We start from the raw sequence: 20,455 nt of genomic DNA on the forward strand, positions 1-20,455 counted from the left end.
CGCTTGTCATCGCTAAATCTTTATCTGCCCAATATCCAGATAATTATCGGGATACAGGGGTGTCAAGACAAATTAAATTATATTTGACACCAGAAGATCATTTCACCTTTCCTCAGAACTAGAAGGCATTTTATCAATAAAATGTTTAAAATGGACAAGTGAACAGAGTTTAATGTCAAGAGTTTACTCTTAATAATCATAAAATTTGTACTTCCCTCTGTCAAAAGACACACCTTGAAACAAAATGACCCTCGTATCTCAAACTAACAAAGCAAGATGTTACTCTTGAGTCTGTGAATAGTTAATCCTGTATCTCCACTGACTGCAGACTCTGCTTGAAATTTAGCAAAAGAAGTACCAGGAATTCTTCAGAAGAAATGCTAGGATAAGGAACATTGAAGCCATATAAAAGTTCAGCTCGGCTGCCAAGTAAAGAAAATTCTTTAAAAAGATCCCCCTGGGATTTCAGTCATGGAAGATGTTTGAATTGAATGAAATGACTAGATATATTAATCCATTTCCAATACTTGAATTAAGTTGCAGCTACAGGATATCCACTTTTTTGATCCAGTACTTGAGGCTGTCACTTTGGCAAAATAAAGCCCGACACTTAATAAATGTTAATGTGTTAAACCTCCTGTAGTGAGACAGAAATGAACTCTAGTCTCACATTCTGGTATTTGGCATACCAGACCATATTTATCCTCCCTGCAGCTTGATAAATCAGCAAAATATGTTAAAATACTATCTCATACCCATGTGCATTGTAATCAGCAAGTGAGAAACTAATAGCAATCTGTTACAGACAAAAATGCTTCATTTGTAAGAAACAGAGCAAGTGTATTTCTTCAACACAAACCATGTTAAATTGCTTGCTCACACCTGCTATTGTTGTTATGAGGTGAGCCCCACAATGGGGATTAGCCTGTAACAGCAGGGCAACAGCCTGGAGAAAGGATATACCAAAGGAAAGCTCTAGATCCAACTTTTCTTTTACAATGTAGGTAATCAAAATAAAAGTCTCTACTACTGAATAGTAAGTGCATGTTTGCCCATGGAGGCAGAGGACTCCAAGTTTGGTTGCTCATGTTACCATGACAACAGTAGAGATGTATCACGGTTAGGTTCTGCATCAAGTGATGAAAGTGGACATGCTCCTGATCACTGCCCTGGGGATGGTGCTTGAAAGTCTGTCCACATGCTGAGTTTTCCCAGCCCCTGACTGGGTTGGGTGAGTGAGATAGTTGGGAAAATATGGTAAGATCAGAAAAATGCGATTCTCCAAGTTGAGAAAGAAGATGCAGGTCTTGCATCCATGCTTTGGCAGCACAGGAATCTCGCTGGTGAGTAGTAAGGGGCTTATTCATGTGCATGGACAGCTCATTGTCACGTTGTCTCACCTTGTTTACTATTCTTCAGTATGATGCTAAGAAAGTAGATAGCAGAAGTTTCTGACTGGAAACTCTCGAGTGTGCATCTTGCAGCTCCAGCTCCTCTGGGCCTCCCTATGGGCTGACTGCCTGCATTGTCACCACCCTCTCCATCCACAAGACTTGTACCATCCTCAACACACCACCCTGTCACACCTCCGATTCTCTTAGACTATAGTTATCCACTTCACTGGCACACATAAGAGCACAATAACTTATGCCAAATCAACTTGCATGCATCCATCTCGCAGTTTGGAGCAGGTGCATCTCTGAGCTCTTGGTGCTCGTTCATAGAGTGGAAGCAAATTGCACCCATTTGGATGCTTATACAATCTGTACCATAGCTTGCCTTTTGCCTCATCATTCAGAACTCATAATCTTGCTGTACTTCTGGCACTCCTCTCAGCCAGGCAGCTTGCCATGTTTGGCAGCAGTGAGGAGTTAAGGACATGTTGCTGTACAGGATGTTGTTACATCATGGTCACGCCCATGCCATGTGCCAGCAAGTTGTGTGACACAAACATAATGTGCTTCAATCAAATAGCTAAGTCTCAAAATCTAACAGGATTGGCCCTTAATTAAGTCAAAGGGAACCAGAGTTGTAGCATGGTACTGCACAAGAAGAGGCTCATTGGCCCATTATGTCCACAATAGTTGTCTAACATTCATTTGTTCTAATCTCATTTTCGAGCATTTGGACCATGGTGTTTCAAATATCCGTTGAAATGTTTCTTAAATGTCTTGAGGGTTCCTACCTCTACCACCCTTTCAGGCAGTGTGTTCCAGATAACCCCCAACCCTCTGATTCTTGCTCCTTACCTTAAAAAAAATCTGTGTCTCTCCTACCCTTGAGCCTGCTTCATCATTCCACATGGTGATGGCTGATCTGATTTATGTCTGCTGCTAATATCCTTTCAGCCCACCTTGCTTATCAAGAAATTATCTGCTACTTAAAACATACTCAAGGGCTCTGCCTCCACCACCTTTCCAGGAAGAGATTTCTAAAACCTCAAGATCTTTTTGATGAAAACAAATTCTCCCAATGTCTGTGTAAATGGGTAACCCCTTATTAAACAGTGATTCCCCCCCCGCCCCTCTACAAAGTTCCAGATCCTCAACAAGTGGAAATATCCTCTCTGTGTGATCCTTTGGAATCTTATGGCCTGGATTTTCCAGTGGTCAGACAGATGGGCAATTAAAGAATGCAGTGAACAATTCTTTTATTCTAGGAGCCCTCCTAAAGTTTCCATTAAAATCAGACAATTTGGTGGGGGGTTCCAATGAAATTAAGTAAATAATCACTTGGGAAAAGTGAGACTGTTAAATACATTGTCTAATTCCTGAGTAAATATTCAACTGACACCATACCCGTGTCACAAGCCTCCTTTACTACAATTCTACCAGACCTTGACCTGACGACACCCTATCCCCAGACCTGATTTCTCCTGCCCACCCTGACCAACACTCAACATTTCATCACTTGCCTGGCACCTAACCCATCAGGTACGCTACTTCCCAGTCCCTTACCTTCACACTTACATGGTTACCATTTAACAGCAGCAGTCAAAATGGCTGACCTTTCAAAATCCAGAATACAGTAGCTGACTGCAGGTCTTTATAATGCAGGACAGTCAGAATGGAAATATGGCTCCACCTTTCTGAAGGAGCTTTGATCTGAATCTTCTGTCAGAAATATGGAGCTCCTTCTTTTTCATAAAAAGGGATATACTGACAAGCTGTGTGAGTTTGCCACTGTGGGAAATCTGGTCCTATGTGTTTCAATCAAGTCACCTCTTACTTTTCAAGACTCCAGCAGCTATAAGTCTACTGTGTCCAATCTTTCATCAGAAGAGAAGCCACCCATTCCAGCTATTAGTCTAGGAAACCTCTGAACTGCTTTCCCTCTGCACCTTGGAGATCTGCAATTTCTCACCATTTAGCTAAGATACCTTTTAGTTCTTCCTGCCAAAGTGGGCAATTTCACATTTTCCCACATGATAATCCAATTGCCAGATTTGCACACTCTCACCTGACCTACCTATGATCACATTATAGCCTCCTTGTATTCCCTTCACAACTTTCTTTCCCACCTAAGTTTAGCACCAATAGCTTTCAGCCCCTTATCTAAATCATTTAAAAACATTGCAAGCAGTTGAGGCCTCAGCATTGATCCCTGTGGCACACCACCCATTGCATCTTGCCAACCCAAAAATGACCCATTATGCCTACTCCCTGCTTCCTGCTAGCTAGCCTATCTTCTATTTATTGCCAATACTTTGCCCACTATACTATGAACTTTTATTTTTCATCATAATCTTTGCAGAATCCTATCAAATGTCTTCTGGAGGTCTACGTACAGTACCTCCATCAGTTGTCTTTTATCCAGAGCATGTTATGTCCTCCATGAACTCCAGTAAATTGGTTAAACACAATTTCCCTTCCACAAAACCATGTTGCCTCTGCTTTATTACCTTAAACTTTTGTATGTGTCTGGCAATAGCATCCTTAATAAACAAGGATGAGTGCTGGGTCCCCTCTTTTTCGACATTTATGTGAATGATTTGGATGTGAACATAGCAGATATAGTTAGTAAGTTTACAGACGACACTAAAATTGGAGGTGTAGTGGTTAGCAAAGAAGGTTACCTCAGAGTACCAACAGGGAAGATCCAGATGGGCCAGTGGACTGAGGAGTGGCAGATGGAGTTTAATTTAGGTAAATGTGAGATGCTGCATTTTGGAAAAGCAAATCGGAGCAGAACTTATACACTTAATGGTAAGGTCCTGGGAAATGTTGCTGAACAAAGAGAACTTGGAGTGGGTGTTTAAAGTTCCTCAAAAGTGGATTCGCAAATAGATAGGATAGTAAAAAAGGCTTGGTATGCTTACCTTTATTGGTCAGTGCATTGAGTGTAGGAGTTGGGAGGTCATGTAGCAGCTGTACAGGACATTGTTTAGGTCACTTTTGGAGAATTGCGTGCAATTCCAGTCTCCCTTCTATGGGAAAGGTGTTGTGAAACTTGAAAAGGTTCAGAAAAGATTTACAAGGATGTTTCCAGGGTTGGAGGGTTTGAGCTTTAGGGTGAGGCTGAATCAGCTGGGGCTGTTTTTCCCTGGAGTGTCAGAGGTTGGGAGGTGACTTTATAGAGGTTTATAAAATCATGACAGGCATGGATAATGTAAGTAGGCAAGTTTTTTTCCCTGGAGTGGGGGGGTCCAAAACTAAAGGGCATAGTTTAAGGTGAGAGGGGAAAAACATAAAAGGGACCTAAGGGGCAGCTTTTTCACGCAGAGTGTGGAGCGGGTATGGAATGAGCTGCTGGAGGAGTGGTGGAGGCTGGTACAATTACAACATTTAAGAGGCATCTGGATGAATAGGGTGTGTTTAGAGGGATATGGGCCAAATGCTGGCAAATGGGACTAGATCTAGATTGGATATCTAGTTGGCATAGATGCATTGGACTGAAGGGTCTGTTTCTGTGTTGTATAACTCCATGACTAATAGCTTCTAACATCTTCTCTTTGACAGATATCAAATTAACTGGTCTGTGATTTCTTGCTTTCTGTCTTCCTTTGAATAAAGGAGTTACTTCTGCTATTTTCCAATCTAATGGAACTTTTACTGAAGTAGGTGGCCTTTGTGATGGAGAGGAGTTTGAGTCAGCTCAGGGTCAAATCTGGGGTAAAGCTACAGTTGGGGGTTTATTCTGAGACAGTAACCAGTGAAGGAAATGGAATCAGTGATGAGAGAACAGAGTTTTTAGCAGAAGTAATGGCTTTGAATCCCAATGTTGAAATTGAGGGAATTACTTCCTATCCAGGTTGAGTGTTCGTTAAGCAGCATGACAACACCAAGGCAATGGAAAACTTTAAGGAGGTAGTGATGAGCATTCAACTGTATTGCTGCTTTAATTTTCACCACAGCAAGATAGTGTTCAGGAAGAGTAAGGAGTTCTCCTATCATGGTGGTCAAAACCAAATAACAAAACCAAGAAACGGATTAATTGCTCTTTCATTTCCTTTCTCTGGGGCCATGCTGGGTGTAAATTAGATTTCACCCTTTCCCATGTAACAGTGACTACACTTCAAAAGCAGTCGTTATAAATCCAGTGTGTTTTGGGATGAACCAAATATTAGAAGGGTGTTAAAGACAGATTTTCGATGTTAATTCAAAGGCACTTTTTATGTGCTGAAATATTTGAATTATCCAATAATTTTATTTAACCACTATAAATAACAATAGATTGAAGATTTAGTGCATCAAAATGTTGAATAAACAGCATTTAAATCAAGTAACTATGTGAATTAAAAATAAACATTTAAGCGAGTCCTTTACTTTGTTCCCTGTACATTTCCTTATTTTAATGTCGTGCTGTTGTGATTTTGCAAAATGAATGGTTTTGACAAAACAAAGTGACTTTATTTTTCACTATTGACATCTCCAGAATTTCTTATCTTTTTTGTGCTCCCTTTTCAGACAATGGAGGACAGACCTTGGGGGGCGGAAATAATTGGCCATTGCGAGGACGGAAGTGGACGCTGTGGGAAGGAGGTGTTCGTGGCGTGGGTTTTGTCACTAGCCCCCTGCTAAAGTGGAAGGGCAGAGTAAATCGTGAGCTGATTCACATCTCTGACTGGCTCCCTACGTTAGTGTCTTTGGCCAAAGGAACCACTAATGGAACCAAACCACTGGATGGCTTTGACATGTGGAAAACCATCAGGTAATGTATACCTCAAATCATAGAGCTAAAAATGTTCAGTGCTGTTTTGAAAAATTTGGAAAAGAGTGCTCTGTCTCTATTATTCATGTTGAATCATCAATATTTCCACCTTTTTACAGCAACAGCCATCCTCACAGCTCAAAAACCTTGCCAACAGATGTACCAGCATTTTTGGTGCTGTGACCTGATCTTATCAATTGAAAAATTATTGTTTATTTGTTAGAATTTCAATTTTTTTCAGCCCACTTTGACTCAACAAGTTTAACTTAATGTTGACCTAGGCTCAATAATGCTCTTGGTTTGAAATCAGAAGATCACTGGTGTCAGGTCCTACTCCTGGTACCTCTGAGCATAGTCTAGAGTAAGGCTACAGTACTGATCGTGTTGCACCATGCCACAGACTGTTTTTCAAAAAAGTGATTAAGCCCAGCTGTCCCCTCTAAAAAAACAATCATGTGTGTTATTTGAAGAGATTAGAAAGCTGGAATCCTGGCGAGCATTTATCCCTTGACTAATAAGACTAATATAGAATATCTGGTCTTTGCTGTTTGTGGGGCTTTGCTGTTAGCAAAATGTTGCTGTTAGCTCAGGACTTTAGCCTTGTTGGTCTATGTGACACTCTGAGCATTCCTCTTTATTCAGCTTACAGGCATACCCTTCTATTCCTTCAAGTTAAATTCTTTATTTTTTATTCTTTATTCTTTTATTTTATTCTATATTTTATATGTTTGTGAAAAGTAACGGTCAGATTTGCCTGGAACCTTTTACGGTCCTTCTGATTACAATCCCTACCCAATAGCGATAGGTGGCCAATTCTCGCTGTGTTGGAGGACAATGGTATGTGTCCACGTTAGGATGGTCTATGGCATTGGAGCTGTTGGTATTCCTAGAGCAATGCTATTCATAGCCTGCACTGGTGAAGTGGATGGAAATGCAGTCTGGTCAGTGGTGCCTACAAACTGACAACATTTAAAAATACTGAGTTCAAAGTGATACATGTTTCCATGTCATTCGAGTTATCAGAGGAAACACATTTTCATTTCAAAAGTTGAACCTTTTGAATTGCCATGGGTCAGAGGCTACTGAGTCCTAACGTAAATAATTTTGTGTGTGAAATATTAAATTCTCAGTAAACAATAGTTGAACCAAAACCTAATATTCCCATCGAAAATCAAATATACATGAACTATCTTCTAGTGAACATTTAGGAATGCACAACAAATATTAGTCTTGCTGATGATGCTCACATCCCAGGAATGAATGTAAAAAAAACTCTTGGATTTATTAGAGGCAGAAATATAACAGGATAACCTTGAAAGCAATAGATAGGTACTAGCTCAGTGCTATTCACAGTACAGGAGCCTTGAAAAGTTGCTTTTGTTAATGTATTAGAAACATAAGGAACTAACTAGGAAAGATGCGAGCCTAAGAGGTACAGTTAGTAAGTTTGCAGATGATACGAAAATTGGAGGTGCAGTGGACAGCGAAGAAGGTTACCTCAGATTACAACAGGATCTGGACCAGATGGGCCAATGGGCTGAGAAGTGGCAGATGGAGTTGAATTCAGATAAATGCGAGGTGCTGCATTTTGGGAAAGCAAATCTTAGCAGGATTTACACACTTAATGGTAAGGTCCTAGGGAACAAAGAGACCTTGGAGTGCAGGTTCATAGCTCCTTGAAAGTGGAGTCGCAGGTAGATAGGATAGTGAAGAAGGCGTTTGTAATGCTTTCCTTTATTGGTGAGAGTATTGAGTACAGGAGTTGGGAGGTCATGTTGCGGCTGTACAGGACATTGGTTAGGCCACTGTTGGAATATTGCTTGCAATTCTGGTCTCCTTCCTATCAGAAAGATGTTGTGAAACTTGAAAGGGTTCAGAAACAATTTACAAGGATGTTGCCAGGGTTGGAGGATCTGAGCTACAGGGAGAGGCTGAACAGGCTGGGGCTGTTTTCCATGGAGCATCGGAGACTGAGGGGTGACCTTATAGAGGTTTACAAAATTGAGGGGCATGGATAGGATAAATAGACAAAGTCTTTTCCCTGGGGTTGGAGAATCCAGAACTAGAGGGCATAGGTTTAGGGTGAGAGGGGAAAGATATAAAAGAGACCTAAGGGGCAACCTTTTCACGCAGAGGGTGGTACGTGTATGGAATGAGCTGCCAGAGGAAGTGGTGGAGGCTGGTACAATTGCAACATTTAAGAGGCATTTGGATGGGTATATGAATAGGAAGGGTTTGGAGAGATATGGGCCAGGCGCTGGCAGGTGGGACTAGATTGGATTGGGATATCTGGTCGGCCTGGATGGGTTGGATCGAAGGATCTGTTTCCATGCTGTACTTCTATATGACTCTATGACAAGCCATGTTGAATCGAATACTTTGTAATGAGACAGGGTTAATTAATAATCTTGTAATCTCAATGATATTAAGGGGACGGGGAAAGAGTAGTTACTATACAGTAGAATTTCATTTTGTTTGTAACTGGTAGGTTACATACAAAATCGGGTCTTTAAATTTAAACAAACACGGGTACGAGGGAACTGATAAACTGGCTGAAATCAATTGGGAACTCAGATTAAATTGTGAGTTGATCTGAATAATTTATTATTCTCAATACGCATTCAATCACTGGAAAAGTGCTCAAAAATTTGAATTTAATGAAAATTATTAGATTAAAAGAAGTGGATTACAATTTTGTCCAAAGTGTGGCAAAAGAGGCACCCTCTCCTGAGGATGAGGAGGTCCTAAAATCAGCAAGACAATGATCAAAAAAGAGCAAAGAGGTAGAATTATGAGTGTATTCTTGCAAATAATAAGAAAAATCTTCATAAGTGTGTAAACATGAAGATAACAAAGGTAAACATGGTTCCCCTGCAGACAGAGACAGGAGAAATTATTATAAGGGATAAGGAAATGCCATGGAGATTAAATAAATATTTTATGTCTGTCTTCACAACAGAAGAAACAAAGAACATGTGGAAATTGTGGGGATTCAATGAGCCTGAAGATATTAAGAAAGGAGAAAACATTGGAGAAATTAATGAGAATAAGGTTTGACCTTGTGGCCTACACCCCTGGGTTTTCAGATAGCTGGCTATGAATATAGTGGAAGCCTTGGTTTTAGCCTCTATAATCCCTAAGATCCTAGAACGATCGAATGATTTGAAGGTTAGCAAATGTAACCGGCCTATTCAAGAGTGAGGAAACTGGAAAATGTAAACCTAAGCAAAAGCAATGGGGCATTATAGAAGGGAAATTGTAGAATCGTCAAATTCCTACAGTGCAGGCAGAAGCTATTCGGCCCATTGAGTCTGCACCGACCCTCAGAGTAACCCACCTAGACCCACCCCATCCCCACAATTAGCATGGCTAGTTCACCTAGCCTGCACATCTCTGGACGCTACAGGACAATTTAGTCTTTGGATTGTGAGGGGAAACCAGAGCACCTGGAGGAAACCCACACAGACAGAGGGCAAACATGCAAACTCTATACACAGTCACCCGAGGCTGGAATCAAACACGGGTCCACTGGCACTACATCAACACCAACCACTGAGCTGCTGTGTGAATGACAGGAGATTTTTGGGGACGTAACTGATTTACGAGGTAAGGGAGAGTTAATGAATGCAGTATGTAGAATTTCAGAAGACATTCACTCTGGTGATGCACAGCAGGTTTTTGCCTGAGATGTGAGATGAGAGATTGTAGGAATGGAGTAGTATATCAGCATGGACTAAACAACAGAAAACTAAGAGAAACAAGCCAATTTTGGGATAATACGGTGTAACTAGTGGAGTGTCAGAGGGTCATTATTATGGTTTTAGCTCATTATAACCAATATAACCTAAACGAGGGGATTTAGTGTAATATATCCAAGTTTACTGAAGATTTAAATTTAGATAGCAAAGTAATCTGTGAGGAGACAAAGAAACTGCAAAGAGAATTAGACTTGTTACAATGTTAGGCAAGAAGTTGGAATATAATCTGGGTAAGTTTGTAATTACCCACTTCGGAAAGAAGAATAGAAATGAGAACATTGTTCAAAAAGTAAGAAGCTGAGTGTACTCATGAATCTCAAAAAGGAAAACTGCTCAAACAGCAAGCAAATAAAAATTTATTTTTATTCATTCATCATTGACTAGGCCAGCATTTATTGTGTATCCGTAATTGCACAGAGGGCAGTTAACAGTCAACAACACTGTTATGGGTCTGGATTTACATGTAAACCAGACCAGGTAATGATGGCAGATTTCTTTCCTAAAGGAAATTAGTGAACCAGATAGTGTTATTTTTATGATAAGTTAACAGTGGTTACAGGGTTGCCAGTAGGCTAGCTTTTTATCACAGGTTTTTAAGCAGAATAATATCTTAGGTTCTGAAATTACCAATGACGTTGTCACTACATCACTGCCTTTGTTATAAGGGGATTGAAGTAGAATGAGGATTTTTTTGCAATTTTACAAAGCTTTAGTGAGACCACACCTGGAGTACAATGTCTAGGATTATTCTGTTTACCCAAGAAAGAACAGATATATTTAAACAAGTTGCTGTGACATACCTTTGGAGTAGCTGAGATTTGAACCCAGACTTTCTTGTCCATAGGTAGGTTCCCTACCACTGTACCAGTAGAGCACTCCCAAGAAAGAGCGTTGCCATAAAGCACAGTTTCAGCAAATGGATTTCTGGGATAAGAGGGCAACCATTCAACCAAGAGCACAATGGCCAATACTCTTTGATATTGAGAAGAAGGTAATTTCACAAATCTATAAAATTCTCAGAAGGCTTGGTCCTGTAATTGTTGAGAAGTTGTTTCTTTTTTAAAACCTGGGAAATTTGGGACAAAGTGTCATAATCTTAAGATAGAAGGTTGCTCATTTTGGACTAGAGATAAGGAAACCTTTTTGTACTGTTCAGAATTCACTATCCCAAAGGCCTGTGGATACTCAATCAGTGACTAGTTTCAAAAGGGTGTTGGGCAGAACTTGTGGTTAATAAATGTGTAAAGTAAGCTACCATGAAGGGCAGTTGGAATGAATAATATAAAGTTGAGCAAAATAGATCTTTTAATCCCAACAGTTACAGGGCTGATAGTTAAATTTCGGTGGTGGCGAAACTTCTATAAACAATTATTCGTGTTAGACTTAGTAATCACGTGGAAACAGGTGGACTGATTAGGAAGGATTGGCATGGATTTCTAAATATGTTTACGAACTTGCTGGATTCTTTTTTTAAGGTGATAACAGAAAGGGTCAATGAGCATAATGCAATTATCGTGGATTTCCAGAAGGCGTTTAAACAGTGCCACACAGCAGACTTAAGAAAAATTATAGATTGTCGGATAAAAGCAACATGGGTTCAAAATTAGCTGATGATCGAAAACAGAGTAATAATCTATAGATTTCTTTTGGGCTGGAGGAAGTTGGGACTGTTCTCTTTGAATAGGAGGCTGAGAAGAGATTTAATAGTGTCTAAAATCATGAACGAGCCAGACAACGTAATGAGAGACAAGTTGTTCCTGCTCATAAAAGGAAATAAAAAGGCATAGATTTAAAATGATGGGAGGGGAAAAAACTTTTCCACACAGCAAGTAGTTAAGGTATGGAATGCACTGCCTGGAAATATGGTGGAAGCAGATTCAATTGAAGCATTCAGGAGGGCACTGGATGATTATTTGAACTGAAAGGGTGTGCAATAGTATGGGGAAAAGCACTCAACAATAGAACCAGTAAGGCATGATGGGTCAAATGGCCTCCATCTGTGCCGTAACAATTCTGTGATTCCATATATCAAAATAAATGACCCATAAAAATAAAGGCTACTTTGACAGTTTCTTTTCTGTTTTTCATACTTTCAAGGTCTGCTGCATTTATTTTACTCAATGCATCCTCTGTATTCAACTTGAATTAAAACGTGAAAGAAGATTTTGTTTAACCCCTTCAGCTGGGAGTCATCACGCAAATGAGAGAGACCCCAGCGTTAAAGGAAACAGGAGGGAGCAGCAGGAAACAGGCTCATCTAATTTGTGCCCTGTTAAGAATTAGGTATCTCTTGAAGAACATGTTTCAAATTCAGACACATTTGACTACACAGTGTGAACAAACAATTGCATTGGAGGTGGCTGGAAACTCCATGCACTGTCATTGAGTTGAGGTTAATAATTTTGCTTCAATCTTGTCTCTGGATTATTTTAGGATTATGCAGGAAATGCATCAGAAAAATGGGCCATCTGATCCAATCCATTTATGCTGTAGTTTATGCTCCATTCAAGATTCTCCCAGCTTCCTTCATCTAATCTATCATCATAACACTCTCTCTTCTTTCTCCCTCATGTATTTGTCTCGCTTCCCCGTAAATTAATCTATTCTACTGACTTTAGCCACTCCCTGTATTTGTGAATTCTACGGTTTCATCACACTTTGGGTAAAGAATTTTCTTCTAAATTTCCTATTGTATTTTTCTTTGTTGATTAACTTGTATTTTTAAAAACACATGAACGAGGAGCAAGAGTGGGCCGTTTTGGTGTTTTGAACTGGGTATGGCTTTGGATAAGATCGTATGATGTTAATGCCATATTCCTGTCCAACCCTGATTAAAACTTTTTACTTCCTTATTGGTCAAGAAATAATCTACTACTTCATGAAAATGTTCAATGACCCTGTCTTCACCACTCTCTGGAGAAGAAGTCCACAGATTCACTATGTTGAGAGAAAAAGATTCTCCCTATCTCCATCTTAACTGGAAGGTCCACTTATTTTTAAATTGTGTCCTTGCTTCTAGTCTCTCCCTCAAAGGGAAACATCTCTTCAATATCCAACCTGTCAAATACCCTCAGGCTCATATATCTTTGAATAGGATCACACCTAATTCTGCTAAACTCCAATGGATATATCTCAAGGCAGGCCACCTTCTCCTCATAAAGTAACCTTATTTCATCCCAGGTATCAGTCAAATTGATTGATGTGTTAATATTGATATCTTCTAGTTCTGCTTTTCACCATAAGTATCATTATCTTAGTATCCACTCTATAAAATGTTCCAAATTTATAAAGACCTCTTACATCACCCCTCAGCTTTCTCTTTCTAAAAGCAAAGAAATGCAGCCTGTTGATCCTTGTCTTGATTTATATATCCTCACATTTCTGGTATCATCCTTGTAAAGATTCTCTGGAGATAAATAAAATGGTCAAAAGAAATGAGGCACTTTACAGTTTCAAAAAATGTTGAGGTAGGAGATCATTAAATTAACAACTTGTTTTATTATCCATTAACTCAGTGCCTCTCCTCAGAAACTGAGAGTTCAAATTGATATGTGATGACACACTGAGAAAGTGAGGGCTGCAGGTGCTGGAGATTAGAGTCAAGAGCGTGGTGCTGGAAAAGCACAGCAGGTCAGGCAGCATCTGAGGAGCAAGAGTTTCGGGTAAAAGGGGCTTCCTGATGAGGGGCTTATGTCCGAAATGTCGATTCTCCTGCTCCTCTGATGCTGCCTGGCCTGCTGTGCTTTTCCAGCACTGCATTCTCAACTCTAATCTCCAGCATCTGCAGTCCTCACTTTCTCCATGTGGTGATACACAAGTGAAAGTTTTAAAATATCCCCTCTGTTGCAGTATATGAGTAGCTGTGTTTTGTAATGACCTAGGAATATGTGAATTAACCTTGTTCCACTGAGGTTGACTGTGCTGTAAATAACCTGCTTGGATGCATAGTGTGAGCTTGTTTCTGAATAAGTTTAGCATAGATGCTTGCTTGGGTAAACTGTTAGGCATCCGTTGATTTTGTAATTTACTTTTAACTGATTGTAACAATAATGTAAAACATGACTAATTCTGTTGTGAAATTAACTATAAACTTTGCCTTGTGGCAAAATTGGTAATGCATCTGAAAGTACATGATTGACTTAATAGCAAATTAAACTCCATTTTCCTTTCAGTTTGAAAAATTCTTATTTAATTTTAGGAATAAAGTCAGTGAATTACTTCAATGAAGACCGTGCAGTAGTTTTGAGGCACCACCTTGCAGATGTGATATTAAACTAAAGCTTTGATTATCGCCTTGCATTGATACAAGAGAACTGTTCTCACAAATTTTAAGCAGAATAGTGGAGTTCACCACCAGTATCCTGACCAATATTTATGTCTCAACCAATATCATTAAACAGTGGCCAAGATCAGATTTGTTTAAATCGCAGTTCTTCGCTAGTAGAGTTTCTTGCTCTCATAAATATTTTCCCTTCACATCCCATAAATTGTGAATGAATAGCTTGAAGATTTAACAGGTTTTTTTTAAAGCACTTGCTTGTCCAGGAAGTTTTAAAGTAAATTTCTTTGTCTTTCTTCCAGTGAAGGACATCCCTCACCCAGAACTGAATTGCTTCACAACATTGATCCGTTGTTTGTTGATAATTCTCCATGTAAGTGTAACATTCTGATATTTACTGTTCTTGCTATAATTCAGTGTGCAGTGCCCTCAGCTGTGAGGGACTTTACACGGGCTAATAATTTCCTGCCAAGGTGAACTTTAGACTGCATATTTGTGCCATCGCTAAGATGGCCTATGTCTATCTCTGCAATATTGTCCAACTTCATCCCATCTTTGCTCATCTGCTACATAAACCTTACATCGTGCCTTTGTCACCCCTAGACATGGCTATTCCCACACACTCCTGGTTGGTCCATATTCTATCCTTCGTAAGCTTGAAGTTATCCAAAACTCTGCTGCTGTGTCTTAAGTCACACTCCGTCTGTTCACCTGTCACTTGTTGCTCATAGACTCAAGGTCACGTGATAAGTGATTTCCGAATTCTCATCCTTTATTTAAGTTCTTTTTTTCCCATGGCCTTTGCACTCCCTATCTCGGTTCAGTAATTTTCTGCACCCTCCAAGAAATCTAGTTCATCTAATTCTGGCCTCTTGAGCATCCCCAGTTTGAAATTCTACATCATTGGTGACTTATGTTTAGTCTTTGCACTTCAGAATTTCCTTTTCTGCCTCACATTCCTCTGTTAAAACTCTCCTTAAAATGAAGGTTTTTGGTCAAACAAGGCATCTTTAGTCTGTCCTTCTACAGTTTATGGCTTTTACAACATCAGATTTGTGTCGCCAAATTGAATCACTTATGGTTATTAACCTCATTCACTATGTGGTCTTCGTATGTTTCCTATATTGTGGCTTTCCAGTTCCCTATCTCAAACCTTCACTTTGATTCTACAATGTGTATTTTTGGTTTGAAATAACTACTTTATAAGATGTTTGGGGTTTACACATTAGGACAATGTTGACCTCAAACATGGCTAAATGTAGCCAATTTTAGTCATGTCGAGAACTTCAACTTTGCCTTGATTTGTACCTGTTTACCCTACAACTCTGAGGAAAATGGTCCGGTTTCCCACTTGTAGCATGTTACATTGATGATGTATGAGTACAGTCATGCTCCATCCATATATTCAGGACAGTAGGGGAATGTTTACACATCTGATTGCTTCCTATCAGATGTTCTAAGCTTGTCAAAATAAGTCCGGCTCTCATACAGAGGGAATAGTATGAATTGAAAGTCTCTTTGGGATCTTTAGATGCAAGTCATTGGGTACATCTCAACTCACCCATTCAGGACAAACATAATGTAATTGTTTTAAGGTTATTCTTTGCTATTAGAATAAATAAATTTAATAGAATGTCCTGGCAAATTCCAGATTTAAATTACACTACTGAATCTATTCCATTACTATGGAATCGGAAAGTTAGGAAGTATGAACTTGGAAGTAGTATCCCAAGTGAACCTTTTTCTTGTATTTTTTTTAACTCAGACACCAGAGACATTTTTAAAAAAGATTTAAAGGGCAGGAGATTTAAATACCTTGGCACCTTAATAGTTACAAAGATACGCACCTTTTGCAAGCATTCACATCTACTGTTTTAAAACGTGGAGTTCACAAACTGCAGGAAAAAGCTCTTGCTGCAGTGAAAATGGGATCAGCTTGAACTTGGTGCATCTAAGATAAAGTATGCTTTTGAATGATGTTAGGTGGACAATTGAGAATACTTGTTTGGTAATATGCAATTGAAAATTGCTGAGAAAAGATCCGTTTTGTTGAAGCTTTACATCTTGCACCCATCCATGATTACAAATTAGGGTGAATTTACAATTACACTACATGAGGAGAAAGATGATTAGCCAGCAAATGGACCCTGCTTGGTAATCGCATTGTCATGGAAAGCACAGCCATTAATGCTGATTGACAGTTAACTGCCAGATTTTGTTTTAATTTTAAAGCAGACAGATTAACTCTGGTCAGGGCATTACCCTGAGAAAGTACCCAGTGAATACTTGTCATTAATTTTATTGAGTTGAAACAGTTACAGTGCATGTACATGTTCTTTGTGTTTGCAAAGAACAGAAAGTTGAATATAAGCCCATGGCTGTTAACTTGGGAGTCTTCGTTTAGGATTCTAGTGAGGTAAACAGGCAGGTTCAATCAGCATTAATCAGTGCACTTCGTGGCAACACGTCTATCAATGTGTGTCCATTTGCCAGCGAATCAGCACTCTTCATGTGCAGTGGAAATGTCAGTTTTCACCTTGAATCTGTATACTCATTAAATGTCCTGATTAATGCAAGACAGAGCTTCAACAAAATATGTAAAACAGCAAAACCGTTGAGAAGCAGGTCATATATAGGAGGTTCAGAAAATAAATTAGAAAGTAAATAAGAGAAGCAAAGAGTGAGAATGAGTAGAAACTGGCAGCCAACATATGGGGAATTCCAAGATCATCTACAGGTATGTAAATAGTACAGCTGTGGTGAGAGGAGGACTGGACCTGATTAAAGGGATTAAAAAGAGCATTTACTCATGAGTCAAGGGGCATGACTCACATGTTAAATGAATAGATTGCTTCGACCTTTGCCAAAAAAGATGATGTTGCCCAGATTATGGTGAAAGTGGAAAAAACTTCCGAAACATTTGAGAGCAGCTTATAGATCCCACTTGGGAACAGGCAATTCTGGATTTGGTGATCTGTATTGAGACAGACTTGATTAGGAGGCTTTAGGTAGAGGAATCCCTAGGTCTCGGTGACCATAATACGGTAGGATTCACCCCGCAGTTTGAGAGAGAAAGGGTGGAATTAAATGTAACTATGTCACAATTGAGTAAAAGTAACTAGAAAGATATATGGGAGGAGCTGGCTAGAAGTGATTGGAAGAGGAGCCTAGCAGAGAAGATGGTGGGAGTAACAGTGGCTGGGGTTTCTGGGGTTAATTTGGGAGGCACAGCAGAAATTCATCCTAAGGAAGAAAAAACAGAGTGGGAGAGGACGAAGCAACTGTGGCTGACAAGGGAAGTCTGGGACAGCATAAAAGCAAAAGAAAAAGTATACCGCGTGATAAAGATTAGTGGGAAGCCAAAGAGTTAGGAAGCCTTTAAAAACAGCAGAGGATAACTACAAAAGGAATAGGAGGGATAAGATGAAATATGAAGGTAAGCTGGTTAGAAATATAAAAGAGTATTGCAAGAGTTTTTTCTAGATATCTAAAAGGTAAGAGTGAGGTAAGAGTGGACATTGGACTACTGGAAAATGAGGCTGGAAAAGTGGTAATGAGAACTAAGGAGGAAGGTGCTGGGGAAGCTGAGGGCCGGAGTATGGATAAATCACCCGGATCAGATGGATTACACCATAGGGTTCTGGAGGAGATAGCTGAGGAGATTGTAGAGGAATTGGTGTTGATCTTTCAGGAATCACTAGAGGGTCCCAGAAGACTGGAAAATAGTTAATGTAACGCCCCTGATTAAGAAGGGAAGGAAGCTGAGGACAGGGAACTATAGGCTGGTCAATCATTGATAAGATTTTAGTGTCCATTATAAGGATGAGGTAGCAGGGTACTTAGATATGCATGGTAAAATAGGCCCGAGTAAGCATGGTTTCACCAAGGGGAGGTCATACCTGACACACCTGTTAGAATTCTTTTGAAGCACTAATGAGCTAGTTAGACAAAGGAGAGTCAGTGGATGTAACCTAATTGGATTTCCAGAGGTCTTTGACAAGGCACCGCATATGGAACTGCTAAATAAGATAAGAGCCCATGATGTTAGAGGCAACATACTAGAGGGTTGGCCAACTAACAAAAGGCAGAGTGGGGATAAAGAGATCTTTTTTCAGGATAGCAGGCAGTAACTAGTCAAGTTCTGCAGGGGTCCATGTTGAGACTCCAATTATTCATTAATGATCTGGATGAACGAACGGAGGGCATTGTTGCTAAGTTTGCAGATGATACAAAGATAGATGGCAGGGCACGTAGTGTTAAGGTCGAGGGGCTGCAGAAGGATTTGAACAGGTTAGGAGAGTGGTCAAAGAAGTGGCAGATGGAATACAATGTGAAGTCATGTACTTTGGTTGGAAGAATAGAGGCATAGGCTGTTTTCTAAATGGGGAAAAGCTTTGAAAAACTGAGGCACAAACTGACTTAGGAATCTTAGTCCAGGATCCTAGTGAGGTAAACAGGCAGGTTCATTTGGCAGTCAGGGAAGCAAATGCAATGTGAGCATTCATTTTGAGAGGATTAGAATACAAGAGCAGAGATGTACTGCTGAGGCTATATTATGTAATATTGTAATATTGCAATACCTGAGCTATTTTGGGCCCTGTATCCAAGGAAGGATGTTCCGGCCTTAGAGGGAGTCCAGAGGAGGTTGCAAGAATGATCCCAGGGATGAAGGACTTGTCATATAAGGAGTGGTTGAGGACTCTGGCTGTGTATTCTGTGGAGTTTAGAAGGATGAGAGGGCATCTCATTGAAAGTTACAGAAGACTGAGAGGCCTGGATAGAGTGGATATGGAGAAGATGTTTCCGTTTGTAGGAGTGACTAGGTCCCAAGGACATGGCCTCTGTTAAGGGACAATCCTTTTTAGAGCTGAAACAAGGAAGCATTTCTTCAGTCAGGGGTTAGTGAATCTGTGGAACTCATTGTTGCAGAAGACTGTAGAAGCCAAGTCACTGAGTGTATTTGGGACACAGATATAGGTTTTCGATTTGTAAGGAGATCAAGGATTACCAGGAAAGGCAGGGGAATGGGATACATATCCGCCTTGATTGAATGGTGGAGCAGACTCAATGGGCCAAATGATCTAATTTTGCTCCTATATGTTATAGTCTTATGGAAACTTGAAGAGTTTAAAATTGATAAGGCAAAGGTAATGAACAGGTTGTCTGTACTTAACGTTGAAAAAGCACCAAGAACAGATTTAATATGTCTGAGTACTCAAGGTCATGAGAGTGAAAGTTACAGAAGCTCTGGCCAAAATTGTCTGATCTTCCTTAAACTTGTTGGTGCCAGAAGGTTGGAGAATTGTAAATGTTCCAGCCTCATTCAAAAGGATATAAAGATAAGCAGACCAATCAGTAATTTAAACTCTGTGATGGGAAAGCTTATAGAAATGATAATTTGGAACAAAATTAATCGTCACTTGGGTAATTATAGTTAATAAGGAGTGCCAGCATAGATTTAAGGGCAATTCAGGTTAAACTAAGTTAGAGAGGATGGATGATGCTAGTATTGTTGATGTGGTGCTCACAGAATTACAAAAGGCATTTGATAAAATGCTGGATAGTGAACATATAAGCAGTATTATAGTTCATGGAATGTACAGCACAGAAGCAACATTCTAATGAACTTAGCTCAGTGGGAACAAAGTAGCAATGTTTTCCAGACTGGGGAAAGATTTATAGAGGAAATCCCCAGAAGTTTGTGTTAGTTTCTTGCTCATCCTGATGTATATTAATAGTCTGGACCTTGGTGCACAGGGCTCAATTTCAAACATTGTAAATGATTTGAAACTTAGAAGTATTGGTATAAAACTTGAAAATGATGTATACTATGCCATAAAATGGGTGAAAAAATACAGAGAAATGAGAAGTCTTTCAATTTGGTGAAAGATTACAGAAACAATATAACTTTTAAGGGTACAATTTTAAAAGGGAAGGTGTCAGTTGGAAATCCTGTTGCAGGGTGGTAGTGTCCTCTCGGTAAGTGGGTGCAGTTTCAAGTCCCACCTGCTCCAGAGATGTATCGTAACACAATCTGAACAGGGTGATTTAAAGTATCTGCAATTTTAAGGCGGGGATGCAGAAACGGAGGGGCATGGCTGTCTGTGTATGAGCCATTGAAGTGACGGTACAGTTTGAAAGTGCAGTAAAAAAATGTATGATTGTGTTCTGACCAATCTGTGTTACTGTAATTCTTCTGAATTTGAGATGTGTGAAGTTCTGAACTATGCGGAGTGGAAAGGCAGCAGCTTGTTATGGCAGCTGTAAG

At 39.8% G+C, this 20,455-nt stretch overlaps 1 protein-coding gene across 1 annotated transcript in view; it reads left to right on the forward strand.

Moving 5' to 3' along the window:
- The window catches only part of arsb (arylsulfatase B), an 80,443-nt gene that overhangs the window by 34,611 nt on the left and 25,377 nt on the right, over positions 1–20,455 (forward strand). The window contains exons 5-6 of the mRNA XM_072596216.1: positions 5,907–6,150; positions 14,490–14,560. Of these exons, the coding sequence (XP_072452317.1) occupies positions 5,907–6,150; positions 14,490–14,560 (315 nt within the window). The remainder of the gene's footprint in view (positions 1–5,906; positions 6,151–14,489; positions 14,561–20,455) is intronic.

The sequence above is a fragment of the Chiloscyllium punctatum genome, chromosome 2 (genome assembly GCF_047496795.1).
Source record: "Chiloscyllium punctatum isolate Juve2018m chromosome 2, sChiPun1.3, whole genome shotgun sequence".
Taxonomy (NCBI): Eukaryota; Metazoa; Chordata; class Chondrichthyes; order Orectolobiformes; family Hemiscylliidae; genus Chiloscyllium; species Chiloscyllium punctatum.